The sequence below is a fragment of the Ciconia boyciana genome, chromosome 20 (genome assembly GCF_034638445.1).
Source record: "Ciconia boyciana chromosome 20, ASM3463844v1, whole genome shotgun sequence".
NCBI classification, from domain to species: Eukaryota; Metazoa; Chordata; class Aves; order Ciconiiformes; family Ciconiidae; genus Ciconia; species Ciconia boyciana.
In genome coordinates, this window is record NC_132953.1 from 3,841,102 (window position 1) to 3,859,758 (window position 18,657).

The window sequence follows — 18,657 nt, forward strand, 5'->3', positions numbered from 1 at the left end:
TGAGAATTTGAGCAGGGCATCTTTTTTCCCTTCGGTGTTTTATCTCTTCTCCCACAAGGTGGTGCAGTAACCAGTGACAAGGTAGCATTTCCAGCCTGCATAATGCAAGCAGAAAGCACCGCTAGCAATATTTGTCCATCTCATGAGTGTGCCTTATAGCAAGAGGCTACAGAAGCTCGGTTTATTTTATATGTGAAAGAGAATCTTAGAAGTGACTTCACTGTAGTAATGAGATTTTGTGGGAAATGATTTCTGATAGCAGGTGGCTCTCGAATCTAGTGGAGAAAATCACAACGAAATTTGGCTAGAAGTCAAAGCTAAGCTCCAAATACAAGTGAGGGCTATGTTTGGAATGACTAAAAATAATTAGCCGCAGAAACAGACTTCCTGGGAATAAGAGGGACTTGCCACATCCCAGTTGAATTTTAAGCCTTCCCCAAAATTCCTTTAACCCTAGAAAGATGTTACAGCCTGGCTGTAACAGTATTGATTAAGGTTTTCTGGGCTGGGTGGTGATGGCTATTACATGATTATAAATGACCCTCGACTTCGACAGTCTGTGAAGTTCTTGCTCTCCAACAGGGCACAATTTGTGCTTTGCCCAGGCTGCTTTTCAACACCTCTACCATTTAGCATCCATCGCTTTTCATAGCCTGCTGTTCAGTCGAAATAGGTCTTGCTTCCAGGCAAAAAAAGTGCATCTTTTGTTCAATGCTGTTCCTTTTGCACTAAGTCATTTGCCTTAAGGACTAGGAATTGTTTCTTCTTCAGAAACTACATCCTTTGAATCTTTGTCTATGGCATGCAGTGGGATCATGGCTCTCATTTCCTTGTTGCTTAGCTCTTACCATAGTAGTTTTTGTATTTCCTCATCTTTACTAGTTGTGAGGGTGTGGGAGGGAAGTGGTAAAAGGAAGAGTCAATGTAGAACTAGATGGCATTAAAGCAGAGGCCTACAAGAATACTGGGGATAAAAGGATGCTAAGCAAAGACAGCAGGAACTGAACGCTTGGGCCCTGTGCTATTGAAGTAAAAAAACTTTAGTTTTCAAAGGCTTTTCCCTCCAGAACAAGGAAGCTTTCCAGTCAGCTTAGTGCCTTTTACCAGAATTTTCAGGTGGGCACTAAACTACAGATGCAGGGGGTAAGTTGTTAGCAAAACTGAAATAAACTGCATTTTTAAGGGATGTTTCTTAGTGTGCTTGGTTCTTGATTAGTGCCTCCCCCATCTACTGCCTCTGAACAGGGTTGTGAGCTCATTGTTTCAGGTCTGAATTCTCTCTCTACAGGTATGTTTGCCTGGAAGGAAACTCTGCTCCCTGCCCTTCTGATGGGATTCATGGATACAGATGTCCCAGGGGCTTCTACTGTCCTGCGGGCACTGGGCTAGAACTGCCCTGTGAGCCTGGCACCTTCAGCCCTGTGCCTGGGGCAAGTGTCTGCATCCCTTGCCCAGCTGGTATGGCCTGCAGCAATGCTGCCACTGTCAAGCCACTGAGCTGCCCCAGAGGTGAGCAATACATGTGTGCGGCAAACCCCCTAACAAGGAAATGGGAAGAGGTGTGATGGATGCCCGCACAACTCTTTCTGGCTGAGCCAGAGCAGTGGTTCGCTCCAGGGGATGGGGTATTTACCATTAGTTAGAGCAAACTCAGCATTCCCACCTCTTTCCCTTTTCTTATTTGAGCAGTGTCTCATTCACCTCTCTCAATGTACAGGTTACTATTGCCCATTTCAGACTGCGGTCCCCCTGCCGTGCCCCGAGGGGACGCTTAACACCTTGGAGGGGGCAGTGGCCCCCACTGCCTGCAAGCTGTGCCCAGTGGGGAGGTACTGCAGAGGAGATGCTAACTGGGAACCTGATGGTGAGTTTGGTTTAATAACAGACCACCCACAACAGGGGGGTTGGAGATTCAGGGCTGAAGGATGCAGGGAAGTAGAAAGCATATCTCAGTGAACAGAGGTAGTAAAAGGCTATTGGAGGGCACTCTTCTGCCCTATGTCTGTGCCTATCAGTCTTTTCTCTGTTTCATTCTTTTAACTGAGCATTTGTTTTGGATGTTACTTTTATGTTACTGCATTACTTTCCTTGTCCCCCTTAGTTTTTTCCACTTTCTCTTTCTTTGCTTTTAACCTTTTTATTGTTCTTCTTTCTGTCCTAAATCCTTCCCCTCCCATTTAAACACAGAGTATTTGTTACTAGTTGGACACATGAAAAGAAGAGAGGCAGAACTCTTTCCACAGAAAACAGAATATGGGGAACCAGTTAGAGAAGTGAGAAGTTAAACAAATGCCAGATGAGGTCAGTACAAGTAAAGAAAGGCAGTGATAGAGGCCAAAGATTGATGGGGAGGAGGGAAGGCAAACCAAAGGCCCAGGGTATCAGCAGTGATAAAACAGGACAAGGATGGGTTTCGGCTTCTCTTCTCTTGAGTTATCTGCCTGCTTCTGAGGCTTTGGGGAGGTGTCTCTTGTCTCTTCACTGACCCACAGTGCCATGGGCCGGCGATTGCCACCCTCTCTGTTATCCCATGGTAGGTCTGTGTTCAGCTGGGTACTACTGTGAAGGAGGAGCCACTGATGCCATTCCGCATGGGACACCTGCGTTCCCGCTCAGTGGGCCCTGCCCACTTGGGCACTATTGTCCAGAGGGTACTCATTTCCCAGTTGCCTGCCCAGTTGGGACCCTGAACAATGCCACAGGTGAGTGTGACTTCAACCACAGACTTCTCCTGTGGTCCACAGTGATGGGGGACTTCATTGGTGGCAGCCGGGGTGAGGGAGTGCCCCTTGGTCACTGAAGAGTATTGGTATGCTCAGCCAGGCCTGATGGTGGCAATGTGTTATCAATTCAAATAAGTGCTGATGATGCTGTGACTGTAGTGGGTGTACTTTCACCTCTCTCTCTTATTGACCTTGACTTTTGCTTTCCTCCTCAGGTGGTACCTCCCCAGAGAGCTGTGTGCCATGCTATCCTGGGTCTTTCTGTGCTAGCATTGGTTTGAGTTCTCCAACAGGACCTTGTACTGAAGGGTTTTACTGCCCAGCAAACTTCAGCTCTGTCAGCCCCACAGCATTCCTCTGCCCTAAGGTACTGCTTAGTGACAGCTGGGCAGGGAAAAGAGGTGGGTCTCAGCTCTGGGAAAGAAGTAGTGGCAAAGTGTCACACACGCCTGATTGAAATGTTGATTACGTCCACAGGGGATGTTGCCCTAGGTTTTGGTAATTCTGGGATTCACCCTTTACACAGACCTTATCTTTGCCACCATCTCCATGCAATCCTCTTCCTTGTCTGTCACCGCCAGGGTCACTTCTGCCGGTCAGGGGCAGCCCACCCAACACCGTGCCCTGCTGGGGAGTATCAGCCAGCGAGGGGCTCTGCATCCTGCGTTCCATGCCGGAGAGGATTCTACTGCCAGGAGCTGGTGGCAGGAGACCCCAAGCGCTGTCCACCACATTCTTACTGTCCTACAGGTACACTGAAACTTGCATACCAGTTACGCCAAGGATTCAAATGTTGTGTGCTTCACTGTGATCCCAGAGTTGTACAAACCTAATGTGTGTCTTCCTGTAGGCCAGGTGATGAGGAGGTGGCAATGAGCAAATGTGGCATAGTTGCCGCCTTGCTTTCTGGGAGTCATTTGTTATGCTGTGATACAGTTCTAGAGTCTTGTCAGATCACAACAGTCTTCCTAGGGTTTTTTACTGTCTCTGCGGTCTCCCTTTCAGGCACATGGGTTCCTCTCACATGTCCTGAAGGCACCTTTACTCCTGCAAATATGACTGGCCTCTGGAATGAGAAGGAATGCCTGCCTTGCTTACCTGGTCACTACTGCAGGTTACGATTAATTTCGATCTGGCATTTTTTCACTTTGTCTTGAGCAGTTTGGTATCCTTGTTTTGTGCTGATAAGTCGATGCTAATTTCCTCCCAGCTTCTCTACCGCATCTCTCTCATTCAAAGAAAAGAAATACAAGCTTAGATACAGCTTTTGGGTACAGAGGTGTTGGATCTGTGAATTTTGGGACGCATCTCAAAGCAGTCTGACGTCATCGTCGTGATAAAGAAGCATCTGAAAGAGATAGTAGGCAGATTTGTGAAAACATGGAAGTAATCCAGAAAGTCCAGCCCAGTGGAAAGTCATCCACAATTTCGTCTAAAGCAATTTGCCACGTTCATGGAATTTTAACTCAAGAGTGCCTGGCTCACTCTAGTGATCTGCATGGTTTTTATACGTGATAAAAATGGGTCTGTTTTCTCTCTCATATAAGTGTAAGAAGTTCTTACTTCTGGTTGCAGACAAGTTCATTGCATCAATACTTGCTCTGCTTCTGCACCAAATGATTAGCAGTAGGTCATATATAAATTCTTACTGTCTTCTCTGCTCCAGGCGTGGACGGCTGGAGGGGAAGTGTGCTGCTGGATATTTCTGCCTTGCTGGGAGCTCTCAATCTACTCCACAGGGCCATGGCTTTTCCTGGCGCTTCCTGTCTGGGTGCCGGTGGGGTCAGGTGTGTGCAGGGCTGTGTCCTGCAGGTAAGTGAGAATCTCAGTAGTATTTAAAGTATAGAATATTGACTTGCTTCTAACCAACTGGAGAGCATCTGTTACCTTGCATAATATAGTGATCCCTCCTTTGAAGTTGTTACTGCCCATGGGTTTCCTCTGTTTTTACATCTTTGCAACGAAGCGGTGCGCCTGACCGAAAAGACCACCTTGAATTTATGGTGCTGGACTGCTACTCCAGAAGAGTTTGAAGGCTGTTGGTTTGGCTGTTGGTTTAGCATCCCAGCAGCTGTGTAGATGTTCATTCTCCAACAACAGGAGGCTCTTGCTGAGTCATTTTTGCCATTGGAGTGCTTTCATATTTTACTTTCATCTCTTTCCCATCCATTTCTGTAGGTTTCTATTGCCTGGAGGGATCTGAGGTACCTATACCATGTCCTGCCAATACTATTAGAGATGTTCCAGGAGCTGTGAAGAGAGAAGACTGCCTGCCTTGTCCGCCAGGCCACTGGTGCAAAGCAGGTTGGAACTCGGGGTTAAACAGTGAGGGGAGGGAATGGGAGTTGCTTTTCAAGAGAGTTGTATGTATCCCTGAGTCTGGTGAGGCTAGCTTTGATACCAGATACTGCTTTGTGGCACAGTCCTTGCAGTAGGACACACTGTGTCTAGTGATGAGTTCTAGTGTCTGCCGAGCAGAGACATTTAACGCTGTTAATATAACATACTGTTCCAGAAACATTGGAAATGTAGGAGAGCCTGAGATCACAACCAGCCTCCAGATATCCCTGTGTGCCATCTGTCAGAAGAGAGGCTTGGATTGAGGTGGATTGTACACATATGTGCCATAGTTTAGGAAGGACCCAGGAGGGACGCAGAAGAAAGGTGTTCCGGTTACGATGAAAAGATGACTCCTTAAAGCCCTGCTTTCTGCTTGTTAGGGGATTCAGAGGCCTATCCATGTCCGTCAGGACACTACTGCTTCGGAGGCAATGGCAGCAACCACAGCAGTCTCCGGGCACCTCAGAAATGCCCTCCGCAAACTTACCGCAAGCACCCAGGAGCTCAGAGCCTGACAGATTGCCAGCCATGTCCTCCAGGCTATCACTGCCCTTTATCAGGTAAGCGTCATGTGAAAGCCAGCACTCTCCCACCCCTAGAGCTGATTACAAAACTTCCTAAGATGAGACAGGGAAAGGAAGAGGTAATTCACGTTCACAGCGAGCTAAGAGCCCTTCTCTAAAACTCCTCCTGGCACTGAATGCCTCCCTTTCTTCATTCCTTTCTCTTCCTAACAGGTCTCACCAGGTTTGAGGATTATCCATGCCCCCCTGGATACTGGTGTCCTGGTAGAGGGGACGCATTCCTTTGTCCAGCTGGCACTTCCAGGATCCAGCCTGGTGCAAAATCATTGGAAGAGTGTGATCCCTGCTCACCTGGATACTATTGCCCAGATCCAGCACAGACAGGGCTGCCTAACACCCAAGGAGTGCCTTGTAAACCTGGCTATGAATGCCCAGCAGGTGATGTGACCATGCTCCTTTGTTTTCTTTATTTCCAGCCATTTCTGAGTCTAGATAGCTGAACAGTGCACAGCAGGCACAGCCATAGCATTTAGCAGTGACTATAGTCCCATTCTTGTAGCAGCCCTCCTAGGAAATAGTCACTGATGGAGTGGCTTTAGGAGTGGATTTATTACCCTGAAGCCTTTTCCTGGCTTTTGGCCTTTGAATTCCCATCTCCTGTTTCTCTGCCCTCCCTTCCTGTTCCTGTTTAGCTGAGGTTCCTAAAGGAAGTGGTCTGGGCCTAGAAAAGGAGCAGGTACCTTTCATCATCCAGGGCTAGGCATTCAGATGTTAGCATTTCATGCTAAATAGCAAACTGGTTCCCAACAGGTCTGCGCCCTTTTGTGAGCCATAGGAAAAGGGCAGTGTTTATGGACAGTCACACTTAATAAAGCCCCCTTGCTCACTGTCTTCCCCAACACATGCTCTCCTGTTCTGGGAATGTCACATAATCAATCACCATTTCGCCTTTTTTCCACCAGGTTCAGTAAATCCGAAGCCTTGCAGGCCTGGCTTATACTGTGGTGCTCGCACAGCTGTGCCTTCTGTGTGCCCTGCTGGGTATTACTGTCCTGAAGGATCGTCGACATACAATAGCCCTGAGCAGCTGTGAGTACCTAGCATGGTTGGTGCAGCCAGCTTTAAGTTTCTAAAAACTCTGAATATTGTGAAACGTGCCTGTGAGAAAACCTGAATTAATGCTTCAACCACAGTCTTTGTACATTGTGCAAAAGCAAAGGTATCTTTGTAATTATGGTTATGAATTTGGTGACTGCTGAGACTGAAGAGGGTGACTTATGATTTCTACTGGTTAGCTTGAGCCTGGAATCAGATGAGAACCATTTTTAATTTTGCCCTTAGTTTGCACTGTTTGTTGAATCCAGTAATCAAAACATTTTCAGAGACTTTTCTTCCCTTTTCCTGCCTTGTTTTGCCTTCCAGGTGTGTGTTTCCCTACTACTGTCCCCCAGGCAGTGCCCATCCACTGCCTTGTGAAGGAGGATACATGGCCCTCAGCTTCCCTGGTCCAAGGGATTCATTTGAGAAATACTGCAGAATCTGCGACGCAGGCACCTATCGTAGTGACTCTCTCATCACGGCACCCTGTCAGCCCTGCCCAGCAGGCTTCATCTGCCCACCAGGTAAATGAAGCCGCCACGGAGGAGTGGGGCAAGAAATAGCAGCTTAGATTTTAACCAGAAAGTTAAGTTCTATGTGGGCAAAGCTCTCAGTCCTCTGCAGTTATAAATCCCTGGTGTGGGCTGTCACATTAGTTTGTGGAACATTCGTTGTGGTAGGTTGTTATGAGAGTTTAGAGAAATGGGTCAAGAGTGGTTTGGATATTGGTGTCCTGTCTCTCAGGGGATGACCTCTCAGGCCCTTGCGAGCCCTGTTTTCTCTAATTTTGTGGCTTAGCTGACAGGCCCAGAGTTAACGTATTGCCAGAAGTAGAAGAGTGAACCTAGATGTTCAGAGTTTGCTGTGTGACAGCCAGTGCTGCTTGATCCTGCTGGTTTAGGATGCAGAAGGAATAGCTTTACAAGCATTTTAAAGTTTCTGTTGGCTGGGATGCTACGTTAAATTCACCGACATGTTAGCTCCTGCTGGATAGCGTGGAGGAGATCATGCCTACCCACTCTTGCCACTGAATTTGTCCAGTGAAATAGCTATGACAAAGAAATAAAGATTTGTATTTAAATATAAATACATTAAATTGAAAAATGTTGAATGTTGGTTAACTTTATATAAATTAAATATATATACACACGTATGTGTATATATATTCGTATGTATGTATGTATATACATATAGGTATGTATAACGGGAATAAATAAGTGATCTCTGCCTATCTCTTAGCACTTGCTTGGGTCCTTAAGCAGCGTCTGTGTCTGAGATAGCCACCACTTTCTCTAGGCAGCAAGAGTTACCGCAAGAAGCCTTGCCCCAGTGGCCATTACTGCCCTCCCCTGGCGTCTGCCCCTCTGCCCTGTCCCCCAGGGACCCATGGGAGCCGCAGCTTTGCAAAGCATGTAGAGGATTGCCAGGCCTGTCCTGCTGGCTCCTTCAATCACCTTCCTGCTCAGGCTGCTTGTTTCCCCTGTGGCAGCTCTTCTTCCTCTCAGCCTGGTGAGTTGCTGTTTGTTAGTGAAACATTCACCCCTGTTAAGAGAAAGACTAAGAAGGAAATTGCCTAGAAATGGGATTCCCCCACATGGTTTCATGATGGACCGCAAGCCCTGGGATCCGCATGATGACGTGTGTGGTACCAATGCCTGGCTGCTCTTCCTCTGTCCCACCTAGAAGGAGGATTCAATTTTCAAAGCTGTGCTAGTGGGGCAGCAGACTCCAGGAGTGTCACTAAAATGAGCAGTGTGATTTGGTCAAAGAGTATTCAACACAGGAGCTGCTCCTTTTTGGTGAGCACAGTTTTCATGAACTGTATTCCCTACCCTGATTACCACTCTAAATCCAACCTCTTCTCTAAGGTTCTACCAGCTGTACCTGCCATGGGCTGAACCGGGCTTTCCAGCAGTCAGATGCCTCCTGTATCTGCCAGGCAGGTTATATTTATTATGATGAAAGAGGCAAGAAAGACCCCGACAGCAACAGCGATCAGGACTGCCGACCTCAGGTAAAATTTGGCTTCAAAACAAAGTTGTGTGACATGCAGGAGGGAGAGTGATTCAGCGCTTTAGGCTCTGTCTTAGGGTGTGTGTGTGCGTGCAATCTGAGCTCAGTTCTCTGGGCTGCTGCAGACACAAGCAGGTCCTTTAGCTGTTTTGTTTGAGACCCTTGACGCCTCCTTGTAGGATAATGGCACTTGTCATCTTTACCAGAACCTTGTGAGGCTAAATTCATAAGGGTTGGAGGCAAAGGATACTTCCATGCTAGGGCAATGGGGAGCAGTGCAGTGTCTCGGATAGATGACAGATGCAGGAATTTAAGCCTCCATATTGTTACTATGGAGGTCTTCATCAGACCTGCTTGAGGAATTTGTATGGGAAGTGAAATTGTTGTGATCTTTCTTCCGTGCTTTCTAAGTTGTCTTTTAACAGCCCTTGTTGGATTACCTTTACGTTGAATGTCAGCAGCGTGGGTGGGGGAGGAAGAGAATTTTAGGGATGCTGCATCTTGGTTGAAGTGCTAGAGCTTGTCTGGTTTCACACATTGGATGAGTATTATTCTTCCAGGTGGATGAGCTCTGTGCTCCTGGAGAGGTCCGTCTCGCATCTACGCGCCAGTGCATTTTTCCTGAGCGATATGACTGCTCTCCTTCTTGTGGGCCTGCAGGTGGAGAGATTAATGCAGAGCTGGGCATGTAAGTCTCAGCCCAGCCTCTCATTAAGAAGCAGTTCACAATTAGTTCTGACTGGCTGTTACTGATCTCGTGAGGTCATTCCAGGGTGGGGCTGTGGGAGGTGTTTTTGAGAAACTTTCCATGGCTGGAGTTCCTTTCTGTGGAGATACTGGCCTTCAGCCCTCATTCATTGGTCTCATTCCTCTACCTGGAGAGTATGCCTGTGTTTTCAACATTACCTAGTGATTTTGTATGCTTGGGTGGCGACACCAAAATGAACACTGAGTGACAAGGTGAGAGTGCACAGAGCTCACGTTTTCTGAGGTAGACCTTTTCCATGTACCTCAAGTTGAGCCCCCTAAAGTGGATGATCACTCTCTTAGATTTAGACCAGAATTGAGGAAATTGATCCTCATTCCCTTCCCCACCACCTTTAATGCTGCCTAAAACATTGAAGCTAGTTCTTGTCCTGTGATACTACTTTTTTCTCGTTGTGAATGGACTTCTGTATTGCAAAATCTCCTCCTGACACGGATTGCACAGACATCTAGTGTGTTAGAATTATACTCTGTTGTTTTCAACCATTTTCTTAAAGCAGAACTTTAGGGAGGGATGCATAATGCTCTGTTACAGGACTGAAGTTGATCTCTATTAGACACCAACAGAGGCCTGTTAGAGAGTGGGGTATCACATTTTGGCCTTTCGCATGCACTGAATAGCAGACACAGTACTGGATGAGATGGACTGTGAGTTTGCTCTATCCTGTTTTCCATGGATGTAGAGTAGGCCCGCTCATTGTGGAGATTGTAAGATACTGGGGCTAGCCTGACCATCAGTATGTTGTAGCTGTTTGCTCAGGGCTTGTAAGCAATCGGCCCTTTTGTCTGCTTTATAGATGTCACTGCAAGCAGTATGTCTCTGCTGAGGAGCTCTGTGACCAACTGTGTGTGCTGAGAGCCCCACGGATCTCCTTGGGATTTGGCATCAATAGAGAGCTGCTTCTGAGGATGAATGAAGGAGAAGTGAGGGTAAGTATGGAGTGGGGGACTGCTTTCTCAGCATACAAGTCAAGCTTTCTCAGCAAGAGATAGCCCTTATAGATCACAGTTAGGTCAAGGGACTCCTGGGGACTGAGGTTACAGAAGGATATGAAGCTGTGAGCAGAGGGAAAGAGGAGAGGCTCAGTATGTCTCGTTACTCAGAGTACTGATCAGGCAGGGAGGTTGGTGCATTACTGAGAAATGAAGGTTCCTGAATGGTGGGGGAAAAGCCTCACTAGAGTAGTCTTGCACAGCTGAAGGTAAGATTGATCACAAACCAGGGTCTGAGTCCAGGGCTGATTGTATCAGTGACCAGTGTTCCCCTCTGCTTTTTAATAGGAAGTGGCAAACGTTCTGGGCCCAGATGAACACGTGCAGAAAAGCCAGCGGGTGCATTTGGTTCTGTTTAGTCCCAGTGGAGTGCTAGGTTTCATTGTCTCCAGCACAGATGTTCTGGATGCATTTCTCACGGGTAAGGCTTGAGAGCCCCTGAGAGTGAACCTGAGTTCCAGCCAGACTAAGCCATTCATTTCCTTTCAAGTTGGCACAACAAGTTGGCACAGAGGGAATTTATTGTCAGACACTCCAAACTATTTACAAAGCAGGGAGAGATCTCGTTCTATCTGGGAATAAACAATGGGGACCTGTACTGGCTGCACAGTTAGCTCCCTGGGAATGGGTCAAATAAAGATTGTAGGATGATTTTGGCCTTCCGAGGAACTAGAAGGAAACTCCATTTGGAGGCAGATCTGTTGGCAAGTGTGTGCTGGTTCCTGATTCCAGTTGCTCCTCATTTATGGTGGTGTGACTGAGAGCAGAATTTGGCCTTGTGAGCTGTAATTGCCCACAGATACAAAATAAATTGTTCTTCGTTGCCAAGGGTCAGGTGTTTTCACATGCTGCTCATTTTGCGGAATTAATTCTGTTTTGTTCTGTTGCCTGTGGCAGGAGATTTTTCATCAGATCAGTTGCTGCAGAAAGGTCGTGGAGTCCAGAGGACTTCCTCCAAAGATATCCATGCCTTTCCCCTCATTCCTAACCCAGTAGTGTGTTTGGAAGCAGGAGACACAATCCTTTTCCAGCTTAGCATCGATTCCCACAGTGAGTGTTGTTTGGGTCTGTGTGCTTTTTGCAGATATATGTCTAGACCTGTTTAGAGCAATGACTCCATATTTGGTAGTACTGCATGTATGAGCACATTCCTTCACCTCCCTGTCTGTCTTGATTCAGGGGATTCCAGAACTTTAGTCTAGGCTCTGCCTGTGACTTACATGGTGTTTTTTACTTTTTGACTGGATTTCTGTAGAATAGAGATAAAATTTTTCCTCTGTTAGAAAGCGTAAGTCTTTGCTGGGCAGTAATGCATACCTCAATTCAATGAGTTGATGCTGCATGGCCCTATACAAGAAACGCAGTTACACAGGTCTTTGCCAGTCCAGTGTCAGCTATCCTAACTGAAGTGGGTCAGAGTTGCTGACACTGTGCTGAACTATTCCCAGATCGTGCATCCAGCCATTACCCTGTTTATCAGAAGCAGCATCTATATAACAGCAACCCAAGCTGGGATTTTGGACCCTTCCGAAGGCTAGACCACCTCATCCAGGAGACTCACCTCAACATCTCCTGGTAATATCTGGTGCGATTAATAGTGCATGTGTTACGGGCAGGACTCGAGAGTGAGTCTCTCTCAGAATCAGTATGTCCTTGGCAGTGAGCAGTGTGTAAAAATGCCAGAGTTTGGTGTGTTCAAGTCTACGTATTTAACCATCAACACAGCTGGAGGCTAAAGGAAGCTGGGATCAACTAGTGCCTTCCTTATTTCTCCCTTTTAGGTTTGCCCATGTTTTCCTGGAGTCTGGGACGTATGTTTTCAGGGATAGGACCATTCAGGAACACTTCCTGATTGTGACTGTGAATGAAGCGAATGTAGGCTGTGACCCCAGAGATGTGTCCTTCCAGCCCTCTTCTCTGTTCCAGCTGGCCAGACATGGGGTTTTGAAGCAACAGGATCTGAACTTAGCTCCTAACTGGGCTGCTATCACAGGTATAGGCAAAACACTGTGATACCTACCTTGATGCTTAGCCATGACCTTTCTTGTACCTATTTGGGTGTGTTTAAACAATCTTCTTTTTTTTTTTTTTAAATACTGTCAAACCACTGGCTTTGTCAGCTTTAATCCCCTTTGTCCTGTGGACCTTCCCTTCCCAAAGATCACTGCTCTCTAGCCAAGAACCTGCCTGTGTAGGAGCTGAAGGGGGAAGAAAGGGAAGGAGCAGTTGTGTTTCTCCCCACACCCTGCTTGAAGAATTCAACTAATTGAGGGCTTTGTTTTCCTTGGCTTGGAAGCAGGAAGTGCCGGTGCATTTCTGTGACAAACTAAACTGAAATTAAATGCATTGTTTAAAAAGTACACTGAAGGCTAAACACAAGGGCAGTTAAGGTCCTTCCTCAAAGCCATACCTCTGTATAAGTTCTGTGCACATACCAGTCCCTTGTCCATCAGTGAGAGGACAGTAAAGCCATAGAAATGAAAGTGTGGCTTGCAAGCGTGATCCTTGGTTCTGTCACCTTCAGCTACCAGTGCTGAAAACATTTTGCCTCCTTGCCTGCGTGCACCAGATCAGCAAGGGGAGAAGCAGAAGCTCGTGTAATGAATACGAAAGTTGCTAAATGTTGGGTTTGTGTGGGAGGGAGAGTGTTTAGTAAAGTGTAAAAGGGAGACTGTGCTATCGATACACACTGCTTCCTGTGTTTCTCACTTGTTGCTATCCCTCTTGGCTTCCCCAGCAGTCCTCTTTGTTCTGGGCTTCCTAATCGTGGTGCTGACAACCCTGGCTATAGTGCTCCAGCCTGCTGTCCCCATCATTAGCCCCCTGACGAGCTGGAAGCCACGATGGAGGAGCCTGGGTGAGCCACACATCCCACCAGAGTACATCCTCCTTAAAGACAGGTAAACCATCTTTGCATGGTAGGTATCAGGAGCTCGGACCTTGATAGTACAAAAGCATGTCATATTGCAGTTACTGACTCTCTCAGTCCCTGATGCTGTACTTCTTGCCAGCTTTACAGTACACTGAGTTTCTAGCTGCACAGGGAGTTTCTTGGTATTGCCCAGGAGTTTCCCAGCGGTATTCCAGCTCTCTTCCAGTGTAGTGTCTAAGACCCCTGTTGTGTCTTCTGCACAGAGTATTATTGCCCGAATTACCTGTCCTAGGCTTCCCCTGCATGTTTTGACTTCACAATCTAGACAAGAAACCTATCCTTCTGCTTGAACTAGGCTGGTGATACTGCAGTATCTGATTTTACTGAGAAGAATGAGATGCTCTTTACCCTCTTCCGTCATTCCCTCTAGCCTTCAGTTCTATCAGACAGTTGGTCCTCATGGTTCTGGAGAAGATGCTGGCTTTGGAGAGAAAGGAGCTGCGCATAATGCAGGTGAAGTGCTGTGCCAACCTCAGGTGTTCTTCCGTTGGCTTCTTCCCACGTACTCCCTATTCTGTTGTCTTCTGATAACTCTCTAGTATGATGTTTTGATACGTACTCACCCAGAAATTTGCACACACACGTGAGGTCACACAGGCACTTTGGCTGCTATGCACTCGCATGTTTGCGCACATTTACACACACGCACAGGCACACCACGCACGCTTTCATTCTAGGTTCATTTGATCTCTTCAGCTGGGGAGGGTAACCTCCTGTCATTGGAATGGGTTAGTGTTTTCTGAGTTAGGAGGGCAAGTGGCCAGCCCTGAAAAGTCCTTTAAAACAACAGCAGGTTCAAATGACTAGTGAAGAAAATAAAGAACTTTAAAAATATTTCCTTGGGTTCTCCTATTGGTCCTTCTATTCTCTGAAGGCACATGACTCATGGGCCTTGTTTGCCTTCTGGGGATGACCTCATCTTGGGAATTTCGGGATATTCGCAGGGTACAGCAAGTCCAGAGCCCAGCAGATGGCACTGTCTAGTGATGCTGAGAACAGCTTACAGAGAAGTAGCACCCTGACAGTTTACTGGACAAGTTAGGAGTTGATAGTAACGCTCTGTCATCCTCCCCTTCACTAAAGAACAAGACCTTCTCTTACATCTCTTGCCTTACCCATTTTCCTTCTTCACAGTACACACAATGCTGTTGCCTCCTGTGGACAGGCAGTGCCCCTTCTGGGAAATAAATTAGAATAGACTTGTGGCCAGTGGCTAAGCATGAGACTTACCTTGTGTTTCAGAAGAGCGGTTTGCACTGAGGGTTCTGGAGGATTTCAGCGTTCGTACCCTGTATGATAAGCTCGAAGATCAGAATTTGCACCTGGCATCTCAGCTGGCAAAGCACAGGATGGATGTGTTGGTGTTTTACAACGGAATCAGCCAGCAGATTCAAAGTCTCAGGGTCAGTGTGAAGAAACAATTGAGGGAAGGGAGTCTTGGAACTGTGACATTTGTAAGATAAACGGTTCCCCTGAAGTGGCAGTTTCCGGAGGGATAGGTCTTACTCCTTTCAGTACCTTATTTTGGCATAAAATAGTTACGCTAATCTCTGTTTTGATATGAGAGGCAGAATGTGGAATGGGTGGATTGTGAGGCTTGCAGAGTATAATACTGCTGCTTTCTGTAAACAGGACATGGTGCAAGCACTGGACTCTGAAGGCCTGAAAGTCTTTGCCAGGCAAAGGATTTGTGGGCATAAACCTGCAGACAGCAGCTGGGCAGCAGTGGGTGTCGAACAATGTGATGAACACTGTAGCAACAACTTCCAAGCAGGTGAGAGAACCAGAGTGCAGAGCAAGAGAGAAGCGGAGTGTAAGGGTGGCATCAGTGGAGCAATTAAAAAAAGGCATGGCTCATACACACAAGAAGAGATCCCACAAGATCATGTCTTCCAGTGTTGTTGTAGCTCTGTAAGAGCTGACAGCCTGTCTTCGTGTGAGTTCAATGAGAAGACAGGTCTGTCAGGTTAGGAATGGGTAAGCGCAGAGTTATTTGGAAATGTTACAGCATGAAGCATCTTGGAGCCATCTTGTGGAATTTCCAAAGAAAGGTTTCCTGCTCTTGGTTTTGCTCTGGAGATAATTACAGTTCTTCATGCAGTTCTGTAGAAGTCTATTTAAATTGCTTGTCAGGTTCATTAGGTGCTCCGTGGCAAGAGGCAACAGAGTTAATGAAAGCTCTAGAAATGCTGCTTGGGAATGCTCTGTACAAGAACATAGCTGTGAAACGAGAGATGGAGCAGAAGGTCCAAGGACAGGATGCGGTGGCAGTTGTAGCCTCACTGGACAGCCTGGCCAGTGAAAGTAAATCAGAAGTAGTGGAAGGGCAGGTGAGTTGCAGGCATCGGGTGTTGGGCCATCTCTCACCTTTCTGCTAGTTTTTCCACTTGCCTGTTTCTTTAACTCTTGGGCCTTTTTTATCCCACAGGATCATGAGCTGCCTCAGCAAAGTGAGCTCTTCAGTAGGAAAGATGCTTTTTTCAGCTTCCCTGGACACGAGGAACTTGGTAAGGGCAGTGACTTAGTTGTGGGTGCCATGGGTACTTTTCAGAGATCACAGTAGAAGGCTGATTCAGTGAAGTCTAGGTTAAGAGAGGGTATGTGTGTTTGCTAACAGAGCAAATGTATAGTTACTTTTTCCCATTTATGCTATTTTTTACAACTGAAATTTCTCCAGTTCGGGAAAGTCACTTCTGCCTCCTGTATTTCTCTGCAAGAGGGAAGTCAAGGAACTTTTGTCCCCACAGACCCTTTACACCTATATATTAAGTGACCACAAGAGATTGGGTGTCATTATACTAATTAAATGCTAATATGGGGAGGTCAGGAAAATTCTATACCATCAGTTCTGTGATCCTCACAGCCTTTGGGTAGGCGTTCTCTCTGCTCAATACAGTATTTCCTTGTGGCAGCATGTATGTTGCAGTCATCCAGTTATGAAGAGCCTCGTCTTCCTTTAGGCTTAAAAGTGCCCCCTTGTTTTCTTCAGGTTTAGAACTCCAGTTGGCTTACCTGACTGAGTTGGAGGTGGGGGGCCTGAGAGCAGCTTCCCCCCTTGCCAAGACTCTGTGTGAGATCGAGCAAGCTTTGGTGAATCTGCAGCAACCTTCAGACCTTGTTAATCCAGGTGACAAATCTTAGTCTGTATTGCAGTTTCTGTTTCCCTATAGTGGATAGGATATAAGATTACAAAATGGGGGGAGAAAAGTTGTCTCTCATCCTTGGTGCCTTAGTAAAACACACACACAAATGTCTGCTCTTGAGCTGCAGTCATTGAAAAGAAGTCACCAGAACATCAATCAGCAGACCAAAGTGCTTGACTAATTCACATGAGTAGACTTGTTTCCTTCTTTCTCTCAGCAGGTACTTATACAAAGAGAGGATTTTTGTTTCTTATGAATTAATTTGTTAGAGCTTTTCTGTTCATCACAAAAGGTTTCTGGGGAAAGTGTTGTAATACAGCCAAGATCTGTGATCTTGGGGAACAATTTACCGGCAAGAGAATAAGGCGGCTGGTTGACTTCATGTACACTGGTTTATAGCAGTAAATAAACAAAGAGTTAAAATAAGCAGGATGTCTTCTGAACTGAACGTTTGCCTCAAGCTGTTGCTGAATTTTTAGACTGTGTTGCTTAGAGTTTGAAATAATTAATGGTGTGGTTTTGGTGTAATTAGGGGTGGATTATTTGCATTATTTTGAAATTCACATACAGCGAGCTTTGCAAAGGCTTGAATATGCTATCAATGTGCGCTATGCAGCTTGCCACATACTCTAGAGTCACTGAGTCAGTGTATAGTGCTGGCAGTAGATCCTGTCCTGGTGTTTTGCCCATTGGACTAGGCTGCCGTAGTGGTGGCATAGCAGTCCCTTGATGCTGTCCACTGAATTTGCACTGTGCTTGTTTTGAATTTCTGTAACAGACAGCAAACATCAAACAAGCGTGGGGAGCTCAGCCCCCTTCTGAGCTGCTGGGCCACAAAGAGGGATGAAGCTCTGCTGCTGGAAATAAAGAGGAGCTGCATTGCTCAGAGGATTGAAGAGGCAGAACTATTTCATCTTCTGCAAAGTAAAATAGCCACCAGCTCATTTCCTTGAGGAACCTGGCTTATCCTTGGCAATGGCTAAAGGTGGATTATGGGAGACCGTGTGTGTCTGCGGACAGAGCTGCAGTACCTGAAGTATCAGAATAGATATGTGTTTAGTTAGAGATGTACTTGGTCAAATATGTAATGAATAATCCATATTCTGTTTGCTTAACCTGGGTGAAATACTTTCACACTTGCTTTGGATTATCAATAACTTGTAGGCTCGAGAAGGAAGCTGAGGTTCTTGACATTGTTTACTAATTTTATAGTTTTCATTGTTAAGTCAGTAAAGCAGAAGACATGTGAGGCCACAGGTGGCATAAGAGCCCCTACTTATCAATGCATTCTGTATAGCCTTTATGATCTCTGATGCGAAGGATATTTGTGAGGGTTTTCAAATACAGTTTAGAGCCATACTTCTAAGCGTTGCCCAGCATCTCTACATTGCCTGTGCGTGTTTTCAATATACTCATGTTGATCTCAGTAAGGTCTGCTGGCGGAGACCTTTGAAGGTCTCTAGAGATGTGATTTTTGAGCGAAGAGTACGCTTAAACTATTCCTTATAGTGGTGACTGCAGGGATCGCTGTAGCTGCCAGTGTCCAGTGCTCTGGGAGCCTGATCTTTAAACTGAAAATATCCTTCCTACCATTCTTATTCTTTTGGCCTGTCTGTGATGCCAGGAGAGCCTGGCTGTGAAGTGGGCTTTGCTTCTGTGGAACAGGAGTGGAATCAGAGCACCTGCTCCATCTCTTTCTGTGCAATATTCCTTAGCTCCAGGTGAAGTACAGCAACGTAAGATTTCTTGACTGTGAGCCAGCACAGTACCTTGGCAACCCCCACAGGTAGGCTTCAGCCAACTGTTTCCAACAGCAAAGCCTATTCTCTTCTCATTGCAATATTTACTGAATTGTGAAGAGGTTTGTGAACCACTCCTTCCTGGTTCCTAGACACAAATCTGTGTTTACTTCTTTTGCCTTTGCATAACCATAGTGCATATTAAGAGCGTGAGACTTCAGTGCCCAGGAGCCAAGACAGACAGTCTGTTTTGCTTCCACTAACTGGTGTCTCTGGTGGATCCAGAGGAACTGCAAGGTCTTTTGCCCTCATCTGCTCATTTTGGTGGTTCCACAGTTTCTGAGCTTGCTCCCAAAAACAAAAGGTTTGTTTCAGTTCCTGTACAAC

General features: G+C 46.4%; 1 protein-coding gene across 1 annotated transcript in view; it reads left to right on the forward strand.

The window, feature by feature from the left end:
- Positions 1-18,657, forward strand: part of LOC140661946 (uncharacterized) — a 63,497-nt gene that overhangs the window by 41,511 nt on the left and 3,329 nt on the right. Inside the window, exons 39-65 of the mRNA XM_072884846.1 lie at positions 1,289-1,509; positions 1,718-1,864; positions 2,538-2,702; positions 2,939-3,090; positions 3,305-3,473; positions 3,729-3,837; positions 4,390-4,535; positions 4,902-5,027; positions 5,444-5,623; positions 5,801-6,025; positions 6,550-6,676; positions 7,010-7,209; positions 7,982-8,194; positions 8,554-8,699; positions 9,259-9,386; positions 10,261-10,393; positions 10,745-10,877; positions 11,354-11,506; positions 11,905-12,031; positions 12,238-12,449; positions 13,194-13,356; positions 13,684-13,841; positions 14,631-14,791; positions 15,021-15,162; positions 15,522-15,718; positions 15,817-15,895; positions 16,378-16,515. Of these exons, the coding sequence (XP_072740947.1) occupies positions 1,289-1,509; positions 1,718-1,864; positions 2,538-2,702; positions 2,939-3,090; positions 3,305-3,473; positions 3,729-3,837; positions 4,390-4,535; positions 4,902-5,027; positions 5,444-5,623; positions 5,801-6,025; positions 6,550-6,676; positions 7,010-7,209; positions 7,982-8,194; positions 8,554-8,699; positions 9,259-9,386; positions 10,261-10,393; positions 10,745-10,877; positions 11,354-11,506; positions 11,905-12,031; positions 12,238-12,449; positions 13,194-13,356; positions 13,684-13,841; positions 14,631-14,791; positions 15,021-15,162; positions 15,522-15,718; positions 15,817-15,895; positions 16,378-16,515 (4,250 nt within the window). The remainder of the gene's footprint in view (positions 1-1,288; positions 1,510-1,717; positions 1,865-2,537; positions 2,703-2,938; positions 3,091-3,304; positions 3,474-3,728; positions 3,838-4,389; positions 4,536-4,901; positions 5,028-5,443; positions 5,624-5,800; positions 6,026-6,549; positions 6,677-7,009; positions 7,210-7,981; positions 8,195-8,553; positions 8,700-9,258; positions 9,387-10,260; positions 10,394-10,744; positions 10,878-11,353; positions 11,507-11,904; positions 12,032-12,237; positions 12,450-13,193; positions 13,357-13,683; positions 13,842-14,630; positions 14,792-15,020; positions 15,163-15,521; positions 15,719-15,816; positions 15,896-16,377; positions 16,516-18,657) is intronic.